Raw genomic sequence first — 16,042 nt, 5'->3', positions numbered from 1 at the left:
GAAGCAATATAGGTAGCAAGATAATTCTATAGTCATGATGTGATCCAAATATGAAGCAACAGTTATTTGTATAAATGCTTCTGTCATCACATTGTATTTTTGAATAATTATGTACCCGAGTAATGAGATATTATTTTTGGGGAACGAAACCTGATAAGTCGCTGGTTGTTACTATAGTAACATTAGGTACGTAACATTGGTTTGGTTTTCCCCGAAGGGCAAGGCAAAAGGTACTCTGCCCCGATACCTGCAGACACCTACTTAATTTTATTTTCCGCCGAAAAGGAAAGCGACGGATGATTGGCAACTGTTAATTTCAAAATGAATGAATAAGCCGGGCGAATAGAATATGTATCTCGCTCATATGTAATCCGTTTGACGTGTGCTGTCAACTTAATTCTGTAGCTTACAACGAAACGGCAATAAAAAATATGCGTTCTACCCACATATCAGTACGCTACTTTGCATCGATTAATTTGACTGTTTTATCTAGATTTACAGTGTTGTGTTTTGTGTGGTTTTTAAGTGTTTTTTTTTAATACAAGAAAGCCTAATGTCGGAACCGGTAATTTATTTCATAGTTTTGAAAATAAAGAATCAGGCATACATAATTAATGTGATAAAACCAGACTACTTCGAGTAAAACATGATACCGCCCGCATCTCACTGTATGATGACCTCCTCCAACTAATCAGATGCGTTGAGGAGCACACTTCACCACAAACCTTCAATGTGTGTTAAAAGAGATTTGGAAAAGCCATCGAACTAGTAAAAGCGAGAATATTTGTGCCAAGGGAGCATTCCAGTAGGTGGTTTGGGTAGTTTCCGAGGTCAAATATAAATTATGAAATTCTCATTAAGTACTAAATTAAGACAGATCAAAAGGTGACAAAAAACATTACGTTTTTCAATTAAACTTATTCATGAATTTTAATAAAGAAAAATGTAATAATTGCGAAAGTCACGTTTTTATATGGCGTCACAGGTTGCTTTTTCATACAAATTCTATTATACTTCGCGTTTTGACGTTTAGTAAAAAGTAGTTAACTGATTTGACTAGTTGGAAACCACCGTATTTTTTAGCCTCTCCCCTACACCAAAGGTTGGGTACTCCCATGAAGAATAAGTACAATACTTTGTCGAGTACAAAAACAGTATCTAGGTTAGGACAAAAATAAAAGGCGGCCCTAGTGAGCAACCAACTTCTTCCAAGCAATATCTAAAATAGGAGTTTAATTTGAATTTCCAGGACGCAATCACGGACGTAGTGGAGTTGTGTACGCTGCTGCAATGTTTGGGGTTCACTGTGAAGTCTTTGGACACCAGCGACGGGAATGCGAGCCAGGACGGGGGAGCAAGAACCGTTGTTATCAATTGCCAGGTAGATGATTAAGATAATTGACTCAATTTTTCATCATATTATAATAGTATTTTATGCAACAGTTGTATAAGAAGGGTCAAAAAATGCGAGTGGCGTGAGTTGCGATGTGAGCCTTGGCGAACATCGCAATAAGAGACGCCACGAGCATTTTTTGACCTAGTTATACAACGTTGCATACAATACTTTTTCTACGACGACGTAATTTTAAATGAAACAAAAATTTTCCAATTTATTTTCCAACGCGCGGGAAAATGGCGGCAAATGTATACTTTTTTTTTATAGTATATCTATATTATCTATGGCACCAAACAAAGTAAAGGTGCCAGTTTCCAGGTCAAAAAAAAAAAAACAACAACAATGCTTTTTTGGCGACATTATAGTACAGTTACACTTTGTAAACAATGCTTTTATAGGCCATAGAGCGTACACTTTTTCAAAGAGTTTAATTATGTATGTACTTATATTAGACTTTTTGGTTATTTAAGTGCCAGATTAAAGTAGAGGAGTAGAAAATAGTATTTTATGCAACAGTTGTATAAGAAGGGTCAAAAAATGCGAGTGGCGTGAGTTGCGATGTGAGCCTTGGCGAACATCGCAATAAGAGACGCCACGAGCATTTTTTGACCTAGTTATACAACGTTGCATACAATACTTTTTCTACGACGACGTAATTTTAAACGAAACACAAAAATTTTCCAATTTATTTTCCAACGCGCGGGAAAATGGCGGCAAATGTATACTTTTTTTATAGTATATCTATGGCACCAAACAAAGTAAAGGTGCCAGTTTCCAGGTCAAAAAAAAAAAAACAACAACAATGCTTTTTTGGCGACATTATAGTACAGTTACACTTTTTTTTTTTTTTTTTTTCTTTTTGGCGTCATGCGACTTGCATATTTGCCATTAAATGTAGATTTGACTGTAGAGGATAAAGACTTAGGAAACGTTTATGGAGAAAGGAATTTGGATAGGAACGAAATTTTGAAATAAAGGATCATAAGGTAAGGTAAGGAATATCAATATACTTACACATATAAATAGGTATAAAATAAACATATATTTAACTATAATTTTATATTATTTACTTGAATAAATGTGGCTAACAACTTATATATTTGAGGATCATTAGAAGCAAGTAGGACCGAAATAGATGTAGGAAGAGGGACTTTTTGTAATAAAAGATTTTTAAAAAGAAGGGAGTTGTCATGTAGAGGGCAAGCCAGAAAAATGTGGTTAACATGACCAGTATCCAAACCACATTCACAGTCGCCACTTGATATAACGCCAATCTTTGCAAGGAAAGATGCACAGCATGTATGACCGAGCCTCATACGTATGAGGCAGGACGTTGCTCTCTTGCCAACTTTAACCCGGAAGAACCAAGGCTTGCTTAAAATAATTGGTTGAATTGATGAATAAAATTTACCTTTGGTCTGAGAACTCACTGCCCATTCATCCCCCCAATATTCATGAAGATATAAGCTAGGTAAATTAACTAAATCATGGGTGTAGTTTTTATATGTAAATAAGTCACCACTATCCACAGCCTCTTTAGCAAGAAGGTCGGCTTTAATATTGCCAGGTATTTTGCTGTGTCCAGGGATCCAACAAAGAGAAACTGAATACCCTAGGCGAATACATTTATACAGTGACCTTCGTATATCTATAATAATCGGAAATATTATTTTAGTTCTGAATGGAAATTTTAATAAAGCCTGAAGACTGCTTCTAGCATCTGAAAAAACTACCGTGTTCTTAAGTTTCATGGTTATAATGTAATCTATTGCTTTAAAAAGACCTAAGCATTCCCCAGTAAAAACAGACGTTTCTGGTGGCATTTTAATTTTCTGAATTATATTATACTGAGCATGGTACACTCCCACACCAACATTTCCTGATGACGAGAGCTTTGATGCATCCGTGTATATATGATGAGCATGAGGCCATTGTAAATCTTTTGTAAGACAGAACATGGCACTTACACTAGGATCACTTCTAATAAAGCCCAAATTTAGGGATACATCAGGGGATAGAACTAAAGGTTCAAATTCGTCACAAAACAAAGGATGTGCAGGCTATCTGTGAGTGGGGGCTTGAAGATATATAAACTTTTGAAAACTTTTAACAAGACATGGGATAGGTTTGTGGGACCAATAAGGGGAAGAAAGTGTAAGATCAAACAGTAACTGAAGTTTCTGGTAAAGAGGGTGGTCGATAAGTTGAAAAGACCGAAATATAAACTTATCACATAAGTATTGACGCCTTAAATGCAAAGGAGGGTCGGAACATTCTATTTGTAAGCAGTTAGTTGGGCTGGATCTCATGGCACCACAAATCAATCTCAGAGATTTTTGTACTGAATGGAATCCAGGTTCTGAAAAGATTCTACGCTACCTGGCACAAGAATGAAGGTACCATAGTCTATTATGCTCCTGATTAATGCATTATATAATAACTTAAGCGAATAAGGGTGCGCACCCCACCAAACTCCTGCAAGGCATCGAAGAATATTAAAATTACGATCACATTTACCGGTAACGTATTCGATATGATGTTTACCCGATAATTTATCGTCAAGAATGACGCCAAGGAACTTTGCTGAAGTTTTTACTGGGATAGGATTATTATTAAATGCAACAGTTACAGGAGGGATCATTAATCGTCTTGTAAACACAACTACAGAGCTTTTAGGAGAAGAAACATCTAGGCCATTTAAATCCAACCAAACCTTAAGCAAATCAAGAGACCGACATAAGGCTGAAGAGGCATTCTGAATAGATTTGTCAGAACAGTACAACAGGAGGTCGTCTGCATATTGAAGAATACTCACATTATCATCTAGGGAAGATTCTAGATCTGAACTATAAACATTATACAACAGAGGGCTGAGTACCGACCCCTGTGGGAGACCTTTCCAGACTAATCGTGACAAAAAATGCTCGTCATCCGTAAAAAAGTGAATACAACGCTCAGAGAGCATATTTATGATAAATGAAGAAAGCATGGAAGGTACATTAAAAGCCAATAATTTCTTATATAGTATAGATAAAACTACATTGTCGTAAGCTGCAGTAATGTCCAGAAAAGCTGCTACGACGGACTGGTTAGAAGAGAATGCCAGTCGTATATCAGTGACAAAAATAGCTATACTGTCCATTGTACCTTTACCTTTTCTGAAGCCGTACTGACTTCTACTAAGTAAACCTTTGCTCTCCATAAACCATTCCAATCTATTTTTAACCAGATGTTCAGTAATTTTAATTAAGACCGATGACAGAGCAATAGGACGATAAGATGAAGCAAGGGTAGGATCCTTATTAGGTTTCAGAATAGGAAACACTTCTTGAACTCTCCATGCAGGGGGTATATTACCGGATAGCATAAAACTATTAATTAGGTTAAGTAAATAACCTAAAGCATCATCACCTAGATTAGCTACAAATGAATATGGTATTCCATCAACGCCAGGAGCTGAATCCTTCACATTTGATAAGACGCCTTTCATTTCATGGAGAGAAAAGGGGCTATTTAGTCCAGTACGATCATCGACAGCTGGTGAAATCATTATAAACTCTGAAACATAAGGAGGAGCTAGGGTATCAATAAATTTATGGGTCAAATTCTGAGGAAGAGCAGAAGGAGAGGATTCCTTGAAAGCACCCCTGAATCTTCTTATATTCGCCCAAACTTCAGATGGGCTAACATCTGGGCAAATTGATAGGCAAAAAGATCTCCATCCATCAATTTTTTTTTGTTTAAACATTTTTTTACAAGCTTCGATATTTTCAGTTACTTTATTAAAGTTTTCATCTGTTGAACATTCAAAATATAACTTTTCAGCTTCTTTACGTTTTCTAGCAGCCTCTGTACATTCACTGTCCCACCAAGGTGGAGAAGGTATTCCACAGCCTACTTTTTTCATCGGAAAAAGTTCATTAGCTATCTCTATAAACGCTCCGGCAAATGTCTCTGCACAAAAGGTTTCATTTCCAGGTGTTACAGGAGGGAAATAACAAATTTTACTTTCCATTCGAGATTTAAAAGTATTCCAGTCGGCATTCAATAATCTATATTTCAAACGAATCCGTTTTCGAACAGTTTCGTGTTGAAAAGGCAGAGTGATAATAAGACTATAATGATCACTTCCAAAAGTGTATTTAAGGGCTTCAAATTGATAAGCTGCAAATTGATAAGTCTGGAGCACTCTTTCCCTGTGAAGGAGAGGTGCGACGGGTAGGTGAACCAGTATTAAGGATACAAAGGTTAAGTGTGTCCAACATATTGTAAACAGTGTTACCATTTGTATTGGATAAAGAACTTCCCCACGACACATGCTGGGCATTGAAGTCCCCTAACACTATAAAGGGTTTAGGAAGTGAGGAAAGAATATTATGTACCTCATTATATATCTGAGAAGAGGGATGTGGAATATAAATAGAAACAAAACAGATATTTTTAATAATTGCAGCTACAACAGAGTAATCATTTCTATGATTGATTTGTTTATGTGTAAAGGAAGTGGGATGCTTTATTAATAAAGCAACACCATTAAATCCATCAGGTCTATCCTCTCGAATGCAAGAGTAGCCTAAAATTTTAAAATTATAACTTGGCTTGAGCCAAGTTTCTTGTAATGCTATAATTAGAGGTTTGTACTTGTTAACTAAAAATAATAAATCTTGTTTTTTAGGAATTACGCTCCTGCAGTTCCACTGGAGAACTTTGGAATTTAGGTCCATTATGGAGTGTTTTAGAGATTTGTGCAAGAGAATCCATGAGAGCTGCGTTGGACGGTGGAATTAAGTTTGACTGCGAAAGTAAGTTTAATAGGGCTATAATAAGTTCAGAAATCGGAATATTAGAAGGATCATTGACTGTTTCTTGATATTTCAGAGCAGTTCCATTAGCAGATGCAGGCAAATCATACTCTCTAACCAGTTCCCTATGACTCTGAACGTCATAGCCTTTTGTAGTCCTGGGAGGAGCTTTTCTTGTTTGAAGAACAGTTTTTTTATAAGAGACTTTAGAAGGGGACTTAGCTGCTTGGGAAGGCGATGTTAAAAGTGGGACATTATCTGGGACATGATGGGATGAAAGAAGTGCTTCAGCATATGAGATCTTTGTTATGGCCGGATGAGTCTTTAAAGCTTCCGCATAAGAGATGCATGACTTTGCCATGGTCTCTTTTATAGCACGTTGGCGCTCATACTCCAAACACTTTCTATCTGTAGCCTGATGGTTGCCATTACATAAGCAACACTTGACATCTTCTTCATGAACTGAGCAGGTATCTCCATTGTGGCCCTGACCACACTTAAAGCATCTAGGTTGCGAGCGGCACTGGGTTTTCACATGGCCATAGCGACAACAACTAAAACATTGTACGGTTGGATAAATGTAAAGGTCGACAGGGAGAGCTGTATAACACATGAAGACCCTTTTCGGTAAAATCTGACCATCAAAGGTCAGTACTACAGATTCTGTTGGTTTAAATTCCACCTTGGAATTAATAATGACTTTCCTATTCAACCGCCTTACTTTCAGAATAGGACCGCAGCCTATAGAGACTGTCGTATTCTCCTTCACTTCTTCTTCACTCCATTCAGCAGGTACTCCACGAACCACACCCATTCGAATTACTGAGAATGTAGGGATAAAAGCTTTATACTTTGAGGAGTCTAAAATAGGGTTTTCAAGAAAAGAGTTTGCATCTTCATACTTTTTGAAAGAGAGAGATACTCTGTTCCTTCCAATTCGTTTTAAGCTTCCATCCACTATACCTGTAACTTTGTTTTGTTTCAGGAATCGACCTAAAGACACAGGATGCAAAGAAACCCCATCATCAGGCGATGTCAGCTTATGCTGGATGTGTAATGTGTAAGGAGCTGCATCAGAACTAATATAAGTCCTCCGAGCAATTTGAGACTGTGGAGAGTGGTTGTCAGCGACAGTTGAAATATTTTGTGACGCAACAGTTTCATTAAATAAAGGCAAAGAGATATTCTGAGTTTGGTTTTCATCAAGAGATTGGGATGCAGGCTGGACATTAGATTCAGTTTCAGATAGACATTGGCAATCAGATAGCCTCTTCTCATGACCCTTCCTTCTTTTTTTATTGCAATGTTTGCACATTTTAGAGCGTGAAACGCGCTTTCGTTTTTTCCCCTGAACTAAAGAACCATCAGTATCCATACTTGCTTCTTCATTCGTTGAAGCAACATTAGAGATTGTAACATAACTTGCAACAACAGGAGGCGTTCCCCCAGGATCCTCGGGCGGGTCCATGGCGGGAAAATTATAAAAAGAACTACTTACCAATAACTCGTTGATATTTACACTATACACAATATAAATAAAAAATAATTAATATATACAAACTAAATTACACCTAAACTAACCAAATGATCACTTTAAATATTAGAATTAAAATTAAAATTTTAAAGCCACGAAAAAACACGTCCGCCAAACAATCCGTTTCCCGCGCTTTTTTCCAGTTACACTTTGTAAACAATGCTTTTATAGGCCATAGAGCGTACACTTTTTCAAAGAGTTTAATTATGTATGTACTTATATTAGACTTTTTGGTTATTTAAATGCCAGATTAAAGTAGAGGAGTAGAAAAAAATATATAATCATTATGTGGCACTTTCCAGACTACGTTCCCCAAATAAATGTAGTTTGGTTACGAACGTGGACGAAGGGCACTGTAAAGATTTCCCTTCGTTTTACCTTCTAATATCATGGATAACAGACATAATGCATCTTTTATCTTTGTTTTTGGGTATAAATGATGACCCTTGGTATTACACACAGGCACAACACATCTTGCACCCATTATTATTCTGATCAAAATAAAGAGAAACAATGTAAGTAGGAACATAATTCAATACATATCTGATCCAAATATCAAGCAACAATTATTTTAATTACATTATATTTTTGAATAATTATGTAATTACTCGAGCAATGAGAAAAATATATCAATTGATGATCTCGACAACATTACTACATCTACTTACCAGTTATTAACCGTTGTTCGTTGCAGTCTTCAGGGCTTCATGTGGTGCTGGAAAGCGCGAGTCTGTCGTGCTCGTGTCCGGTAGCCGACCAGCAGAACAGCGGCTTCTGGCACGTGTCAGGGATAGCGGGGGGCAAGCCACATGATAAGGTAAAATGTAAATTTTAACGTGACTTAGTTTCCAAAAGTCAGTGTGGGTCATCGGCTTGCTTTTCAAACGGGGAGCGCCGGTTCGGTACCGGACTTGCACCAATGAGTTATAAATTAAGTGCAATTTTCACTAACTTGCCTCGACCATAATAGACGGCGATACGGCTTCCACCTATCACGTTGGTATAACATAAACCTCGGTGGGTACTTAATTCATCTTGATGGGTGTACCTGTGACTACCCCAATTGGGATATAGTCGTGACCTTATATCAAGTGTAAAATTACTTTGAGGATAAATCACTGACATAGCCAGGATTTTGCCTGTTTAATAAAAACAGGAAATAATTTACTTTTCAAGGAAGACTCATGTACTTATGTCCGTAGCTAGGACTTGTTCTAAATAGCAAGTTACTACGCTCTAGCAAAGTTCACAATGCGATTTCAACCTGTTCAAATTACAGAACCTATCTTTTCCTCATCTGGTTTCTAGGAATCAGGCAGCACACTTCTCCGATCCATCCCCAAAATCCAGCGTGACCGTCTCTCAAAGGAACTACGCGATATGGTGCGAAGTATTAAGTTTCTCAACGACTCTGATGTAGGGAGACCAGGCCAGGCCATTAACAAGTCCACCAGTATGTTGGAACTGGCTAAGAACCAATCAGGAAGTTTCGTGGAGTTGGCAAAAGAAGGGATCAATAAATCTGCTAGCATGGTGGAGTTGGGAACGCCGGAGAAAAGGTAAAATCAGAGTTGGTATATCGTAATCATAAATCATACTAGTATTAATGCGAGAGTCTTCTTCTATCGTGTGGGTTTTCTATTGGTGTCAGGGTTACTATTGAGCCGCCAAAGGCCCCTGACATGGCTAATGTAACGACTACTTACTTACATCAGAAAGTTGTAACCTGGACCAACGGCTTAACGTGCTTTCGAAGCACGGATCTTTTTACTTTCGGACAACCTGGAGATCAGCAAGTAATGTCCTAACCAAACTAGGGAATCGAACCCGGGACTTCCGGATCGTGAGCCCAGCCTCAACCACTGGACCACAGAGGTCGTTAATGCAAGAGTAACTCTGTTACATCTTCACTATTAAACCACTGCACAGATTTTAACGAATATTGGCACAGCTGGTATACAACATAAATAGAACCTCACAGACATGCATAAGATACTTGCTCTATGTTTCGAAGAATGGATTTACGGTGGTATTAATAAACTAATCTCAGCTTCGAGACTGCCCTCAAGATTATAAATTATGTGACAGTTCTCATATAAAAACAGGGACTTGAGCATGATCTTGAGGGCAGTCTCAGCTGAGATTGGTTTATTAATACCACCCGAGCAAAACGAACCTCCGGTTTAGACTGCATAAGCAGTCAGTAGACAGTAAGAGGGTATAGTGAAGGGGGGAGCGGGGGTGAGGGGACAGTGAGGGGGGGAGTAGGCAGTAAGAGGGGCTCGGGTGGTATTATGTTGATAATAACAAAGAAAATTATCTGGTCTGTAAAGAAACGAAGCGGAAAAAATCCTTTCCACTGCTTAATTTGACATTATCGTCACTTACCATCAGGTAAGATTGTGGTCAAACGCGAGCCTATATTTAAAAAAAATACATTACCAAAGGAAAATATTTGTCCTGTGGATATGGCGGAAAACTGGTAACTTAAAAAGTACGGTCCAAGATATTAATGTTCCGTGATATTGCAGGCACCTTCAACTGAAAGTTGAAACTCCAACTCGGTATAGATCATTGGATACTCTTACGTCAGCCAAGGAAGACGTCGATACATACAAGATGCTGCAAAAGCAACTTATAGTATCTGATGCAGACGATCCTATGGGTAAAAAGGTAAAGAAAGAAGTATACTTATATCCGATCAGAATTTTAAACTTTTTCAAGGACACTGACCTTGCGTTATTTTCATCCATAACAGTAGGCGTGTATGACACTATGGATCAGGACCGACGCAACCGTACAATGGCCTCCATGGTCCAGTGGCTGAGCGTTGGGCTCACAATCCGGAGGCCCCGGGTTCGAATCCCGGTGGGGACATATCACAAAAATCACTTTGTGATCCCTAGTTTGGTTAGGTCATTACAGGCTGATCACCTGATTGTCCGAAAGTAAGATGATCCGTGCTTCGGAAGGCATGTTAAGTCGTTGGTCCCGGTTACTACTTACTGATATAAGTATGTAGTCGTTACATGAGCCATGTCAGGGGCCTTTGGCAGCTCAATAATAATCCTGACACCAGGGTTGATGAGGCTGGTATTGCACCTACGATAAGAAGGCAAAAATATACCTTATTAAGGAAAGTCGTCCAAATTTTCAGGACAAGCTTCAGACGATGTGCCGTCGCCAGAGCACTTACACTGTCTATTCTACTCCAGGCAGTGTTAGAAGGCGCAACAAGACTTCTAGGTTTGTATTTGACTTCATTCTACTAATGGCAGTAGCGGGTCAGCATTGACTTCACGACCTGACTTTGCTGTCTCTGCTGGCTGTTCTGAATGTTAGATGTCTTTTCAGCCCTATTCAAGCTCCTCAGAACAATTTGCTGGACAATTTGATCGAAGCTGAAAAAGCGGCTGAGAGTCTCCGCAATAAACTGGCGTTGGTCATCAGAGAATTTGTGGAAGACGGCAAGAATGATTCCTCTATGTCTTCAATGTTGGATGTCTCCAAGATATCAGTCTTGAAGGTAGGGAAAATAGTCACGCCACAGATTATTAAATAGACTTAAGTTACGCTATAAGACCAAAATGTCAACATGATGTAGATAAAGATTATGTCGATTCTTCAGGTTCTGCACATTACCAATAAAACATATAGTGATCATAAACCTAACAGGATTATTTTCAATATTTCAGGGAGCAGAAGTGTCTAAGGCTCAATTCGCATCCAGCCCAAACCTATCGGGTCTCGGTATTACCCGCGAAGAATTTTCAAAAAGCAAACTTAAGCGTTACGAAAGTGTGTCCACTTCAAACCTGGCAGCTAAAGCGACCACTGATAAAGACGCGAAATCCAAACTCAGTCGTTACATTACCACGAAAACCAATAAAGTGCAAGATGGGAAGAGCAAATTACAAAGTACGTTTAAAAATATAATAGGTACCTAACAATTTGTTCATAGATATATAAAGTTCCACATAAGATACCGAGACATAGTAAACGACTACTTACACCATTGATATACTCGTACATACGCCCGTATACCTATTACTTTAGACAGGATCACGATTCGACATAACGCAAATTGCAGTCTTTTTGGTATGGATCTTACACCCGTATTCTAAGATGTTCTCGACTATTCCTCCACTCGGTATTTTAAGTTGACAGTTATGTTCTCGACTTGAGGACTTTACTCACTGGAGTCGAGCATGTCATACTTACTGCCAACAAAATAATGACGTAACGTTTACTCGACGTCTCCTCAACTGAGGACAAAGTCGAAGAAGAGTCCAGAGAACATCTTAGAATACGAGTTACGGGTGTTAGTGTTGCGCGAATCGATAATAAATAATTGACATTCGTTTTCATCTATTCCAGATTTATTTCGGCCTAAAATAGTGAAACCAATTCGCACATTGAAGCCGAATGCCGAAGCTAGCCCGAACCTCAGCAGTGCCTCTAAGAAGAAGTTTAGTCACGTAAAGTCAACCATTCCGCGACCCACACCCAAGAAAGAATAGAACAATTTCAAAACTATTTATTACAAAATTAAATTCATTTCGTCAAATCTTGATAAACTAATAAAATATTCTATGAGTTAGCATTAAAATCCTTTGGTATCCTTCCTACACAATAAAAAAAATACGCAACATACAATACGAACATTATCAACATTACGCATCTGAAAAATCTGTATTTGTATAGGTTTTAATTAATTTTTCAACTTCTCTTTCTAAGGTATCGTTCTTTTTCTCTTGTGTCTTTTTCTTTGTTTTTGATCTGGACGACTGTTTGCAGATATTGTTGTCTTTGTCTTTCTTGCTAGGTTTTGTATCGGAATGACCTTTGTATTTCAAATTGACAGATGCAGGGTACATGATGCTATCAATTAGTTCTTCCCTTACATGTGGTTTGTAATCTCCCTTGCTTAGATTATCGGGATGTGGCTTCATGTGTTTCTTAAGATACTTTTCACCAGCATAGAAATCATCAACACTGTCGTCATCTTCTCCACTATTCCCTGACTCTGAATGACAATTTAACGTTTCATTTATTATTTTCTCTTGACTCTTCGTCGTTAGATCTCGCAGAGTATACTTTTCGTGTTCTCTCGCCTTCTTTCTTTCTTTTTTAGCAAGTTTGAGACAAATAGTTGCTTTTGGATAGCCACTGAATTGTTGGTAACATTCACCCTTTTCTAAAGACATAAAGCTATTGAAAAATCTTCTGGGATGTATTTCATCAGGGGTTTCATTCAAAAGGATGTATGCTTTCTTTAAGAATGCTTTTTTACAAATGGGATTTTGCATGTGAAAAAAGTTTTCTAGTTGTTCATGTGATTGAAGGCGTTTTATGGCATTTTTCTGAACTACACTGTAAGAAACCACAGCCATCAATATAAAAGCGGGTTCATTGCTCAATATGTGGTCCCACAAGATTAACCATTCAGAGCAGGTCAACACTTCACTAAAGGCTGTTTCCAATATCTTCAGTGCATAGGTTTGACTAGTGACTCCAATTTCACAGAAGTGATCCAAAAGTTGTTGATCATGTTCCCCCAGTATGTTTTCAATCATTGCCAGAATGCTGATTGGTGGAAATGGCGCATACTCAAACCACAGCTGGCAAAAGTTCAGCAGCACAGTTGCTACACTCTCAAAAAGTAATAGTGGATCTTTCTGTAGAACTTTCACAAATGGAAACACAAACCCAGGCAGAAACTTCATAACTCCAAACAAAGGACACCAATGAGCTAAACAAGACAACAGCCTTTTTAGACTTTTGAGGGTAACAGAACTATGAATAGTGAACTGTTTTTCAATATCTTTGTACACTGGATGAATACCTTTTTCTACCAAGGCAGAGTATGCAGTTTTGTTTCTTGGGGTATTAAGAAGTGATCTCCATATTATTGACCTGAACTTGTCAGGGTATTCTCCATATTGCATCAGTATTCTCCTAAGCCTAGCACTGTCCATACAGATACGCATTTTGTGTTCTACTTCAGCTTTTGAGGGTGAAGGCTCATGAATTTGACTTCTATGAGCAGAAGTACCAGGTAATTCCTGTTTTATAGGGTGTTCAGCGGTAGCAACATGTGCCAAATCCATTACATATGATGTGTTGTAAATATTTACTTCACCTTGTTGTAAGATGCAGAGAAAATATTTACCTGTGGGGCTAATAACGAATTTACGTATTTCTGATGACTCTGGTTGTATACTGTACACAATTGACATAGACTCCAAGTCCAGCAAACGGAGTACACAATCACTACTTAATATGGCAAGGATTTTGTTTGCACCACCGTCAAAAACTTGAGGTATGAAGGCTATTTGGAGCGCACCAGATATATTATATTTTGATAAATCAATAGACTTCAGAGCTTTCCAGGTGTCCATACTAAATAGTATCAATGTGTTAGCCAAGCCTGCCATGGCCATAGCTCGACCATTCATAGTGAATGCAATATTCTTCATGTGTTTTAATTCATTAGGTATGATTTGTTTGACTGATTTCATACTTTCATGCTTCCAAATTTGAACTGTATCATTTTGGAAACATGCTACAAGGTAATCACCTCCAGGTGTAAACATAATTTGCTGTATTTGTGCCCCCATGTATGTATTTAAAGTGAAAAATTTTGTATAATTTCTCAGCTCCCATAATATGGCTTCAACTTGACTGCCTGTGAGCATATTATTTATTTTATTATTTGAAAACGATATGTGCTTGACTGGTGCTGTGTGGCCTGTCAGTGTAAGGGATGTGGTACCCATCTCAATATCAAGAAAGTTGATTTCATACTTCTTTGCTGAAGCAACAACAAGCATATCCAATTTATTTGGCACAAAATGTAATGCTGTGCATGGACCAATACTAGTCAGTTTCCAAAACTTGAGGTCAGAAAAGTCTAGGACAAACAAGTTACCAATATTATCTGAACAAGCAAGTTTCTCGTGTAAATCGTCAAAAGTACCTGTAGAAAACCGAATTCTTCGACTTTCACCGTTGGAGCCCCGAACGGTGTGATGAAGTTGCAATATGACTCCATCCTTTGGCTTAGATTTCAGTTTTATATCAAACTTTTCGATACCTTCACGAGTGCCCCGTTTTTCTTGTTCCATCACAGCAATTGTAGTTAAATCAAGGGGAATAATATCCGATTTTCACACGGTAATCATTATGTTCTTTTTAGGAAGATAATAGCACAATCTTTTGCAAAAAATATTTAAAATTTGGCGGAGTCAAGCAATCTAAATTAAAACTTGAAGCAGGAAAAACGTCATGCGTCAAGAGGGCCGGGGACGTCAACGTCAATGTCAGAATTATTCAGAGTTGCCAGACACGTATTTAGGAATTACCCCATTTCTTACAAAAATATACCCGCAACAGAAAAAGAGAAATGGGCAAGTTGGTCTATCTACTCAATACAAAAATACGATATTTCGTATACTTTTTTTTGTATGACGATAAATGTCTAACTCGTAGGGTAGTTTGTGTAATAGTAAAAAAATAATTGTGGAATGTAGGCCAAATATGTATAAGGCCTGGTCTAGAGCATCAATACCAATGAGCTATAATATGTCATTTAAATGATCTTTTGATGTAGATTAAGAGTCTGTATGATCATTGTTCTGAAAGGGTTCTAGAGTTTCGGAAAAAATCAAATGTAGAACATCAATACCGATGAGCAATATGTTATTCAAAAATTATTTTGATTGTCTTTCTCTTTGGTTGTTGTTCTGTCTCTTTGGTTGTTTTTCTGGGACAGTTATAGTTTAGAAAGAATTCTGGTTTTTAGCTTCTTGCAAAATTATGGTGTAGATCAGACATTGACGAGCCCCAATTATATGGCTTGCGCTCAGGAAGGTTTCACACTGCCAGCTGCCCAATTGGAAAATGTTATTACAGTTACTGCAATTATAAAATAATTGTGTAGACAAAAAAAACTGATTTTATAACACTTCGGTTTCTTTTTTCTTAATTCTCCTAGGCCCTAGTATTTCTATACCATTCATTATTTGTTTTTTAACATACTTATAAGCTTTTTACCAGCACAGTAGGCGTAAGTATCGAGTAGGTAGACCAACTCCTACGCATCCATGTGCATTCTCCTTTTCCCCAAAATTTATTTTTTTAAGTATGAAAGCTATACTTAACATGTTCACATGGTATAATATTACATCATTTTTACTATATTTTTACATATACCACCAAATTATATTATTATTATTTTTATTATTATTTTATTTTCCTAATATTTTCTTCAACGTTTTATTTCCTCAAAACTTCCCTAAAAAGGCTTTT

General features: G+C 37.6%; 2 protein-coding genes and 1 long non-coding RNA gene across 4 annotated transcripts; 2 read left to right on the top strand and 1 right to left on the bottom strand.

The window, feature by feature from the left end:
* Nucleotides 1–427: 427 nt before the first annotated feature.
* On the top strand, nucleotides 428–12,341 carry LOC126373832 (uncharacterized). Its single transcript, XM_050020171.1, has 9 exons — nucleotides 428–565; nucleotides 1,250–1,381; nucleotides 8,427–8,549; nucleotides 9,041–9,291; nucleotides 10,264–10,405; nucleotides 10,890–10,978; nucleotides 11,087–11,258; nucleotides 11,428–11,650; nucleotides 12,110–12,341. The coding sequence occupies exons 1-9, from the start codon at nucleotides 554–556 to the stop codon at nucleotides 12,250–12,252; spliced, it is 1,287 nt and encodes a 428-aa protein (XP_049876128.1). The 5' UTR covers nucleotides 428–553; the 3' UTR covers nucleotides 12,253–12,341.
* LOC126373914 (uncharacterized) lies at nucleotides 4,583–7,382 on the top strand. 2 transcript variants are annotated; one of them, XR_007567368.1, is made up of 3 exons: nucleotides 4,583–5,643; nucleotides 6,072–6,198; nucleotides 7,184–7,382. It is a non-coding gene; the product is annotated as an uncharacterized LOC126373914 (long non-coding RNA). The 2 variants fall into 2 exon arrangements; XR_007567367.1 differs by having other exon boundaries at nucleotides 4,597–5,614.
* Nucleotides 12,255–15,030, bottom strand: LOC126373776 (TBC1 domain family member 31). Its single transcript, XM_050020059.1, has one exon. The coding sequence runs from the start codon at nucleotides 14,857–14,859 to the stop codon at nucleotides 12,406–12,408; it is 2,454 nt and encodes an 817-aa protein (XP_049876016.1). The 5' UTR covers nucleotides 14,860–15,030; the 3' UTR covers nucleotides 12,255–12,405.
* Nucleotides 15,031–16,042: the final 1,012 nt, after the last annotated feature.

This window comes from Pectinophora gossypiella, chromosome 16 (assembly GCF_024362695.1).
Source record: "Pectinophora gossypiella chromosome 16, ilPecGoss1.1, whole genome shotgun sequence".
In the NCBI taxonomy this organism is placed as follows: Eukaryota; Metazoa; Arthropoda; class Insecta; order Lepidoptera; family Gelechiidae; genus Pectinophora; species Pectinophora gossypiella.
Note: the sequence above shows the minus strand (reverse complement) of the source record. Positions and strands in the feature narration are given on the sequence as shown.

What these genes read in the sequence shown, in the direction of transcription:
- LOC126373776 (XM_050020059.1), bottom strand. Translation starts at nt 14,859, where the DNA reads ATGGAACAAGAAAAACGGGGCACTCGTGAAGGTATCGAAAAGTTTGAT.
- LOC126373832 (XM_050020171.1), top strand. An exon ending in GGGGCAAGCCACATGATAAG is followed by an intron (nt 8,550 to 9,040) that starts GTAAAATGTAAA and finishes TCTGGTTTCTAG; the next exon opens with GAATCAGGCAGCACACTTCT. An exon ending in TGGGAAGAGCAAATTACAAA is followed by an intron (nt 11,651 to 12,109) that starts GTACGTTTAAAA and finishes CATCTATTCCAG; the next exon opens with ATTTATTTCGGCCTAAAATA.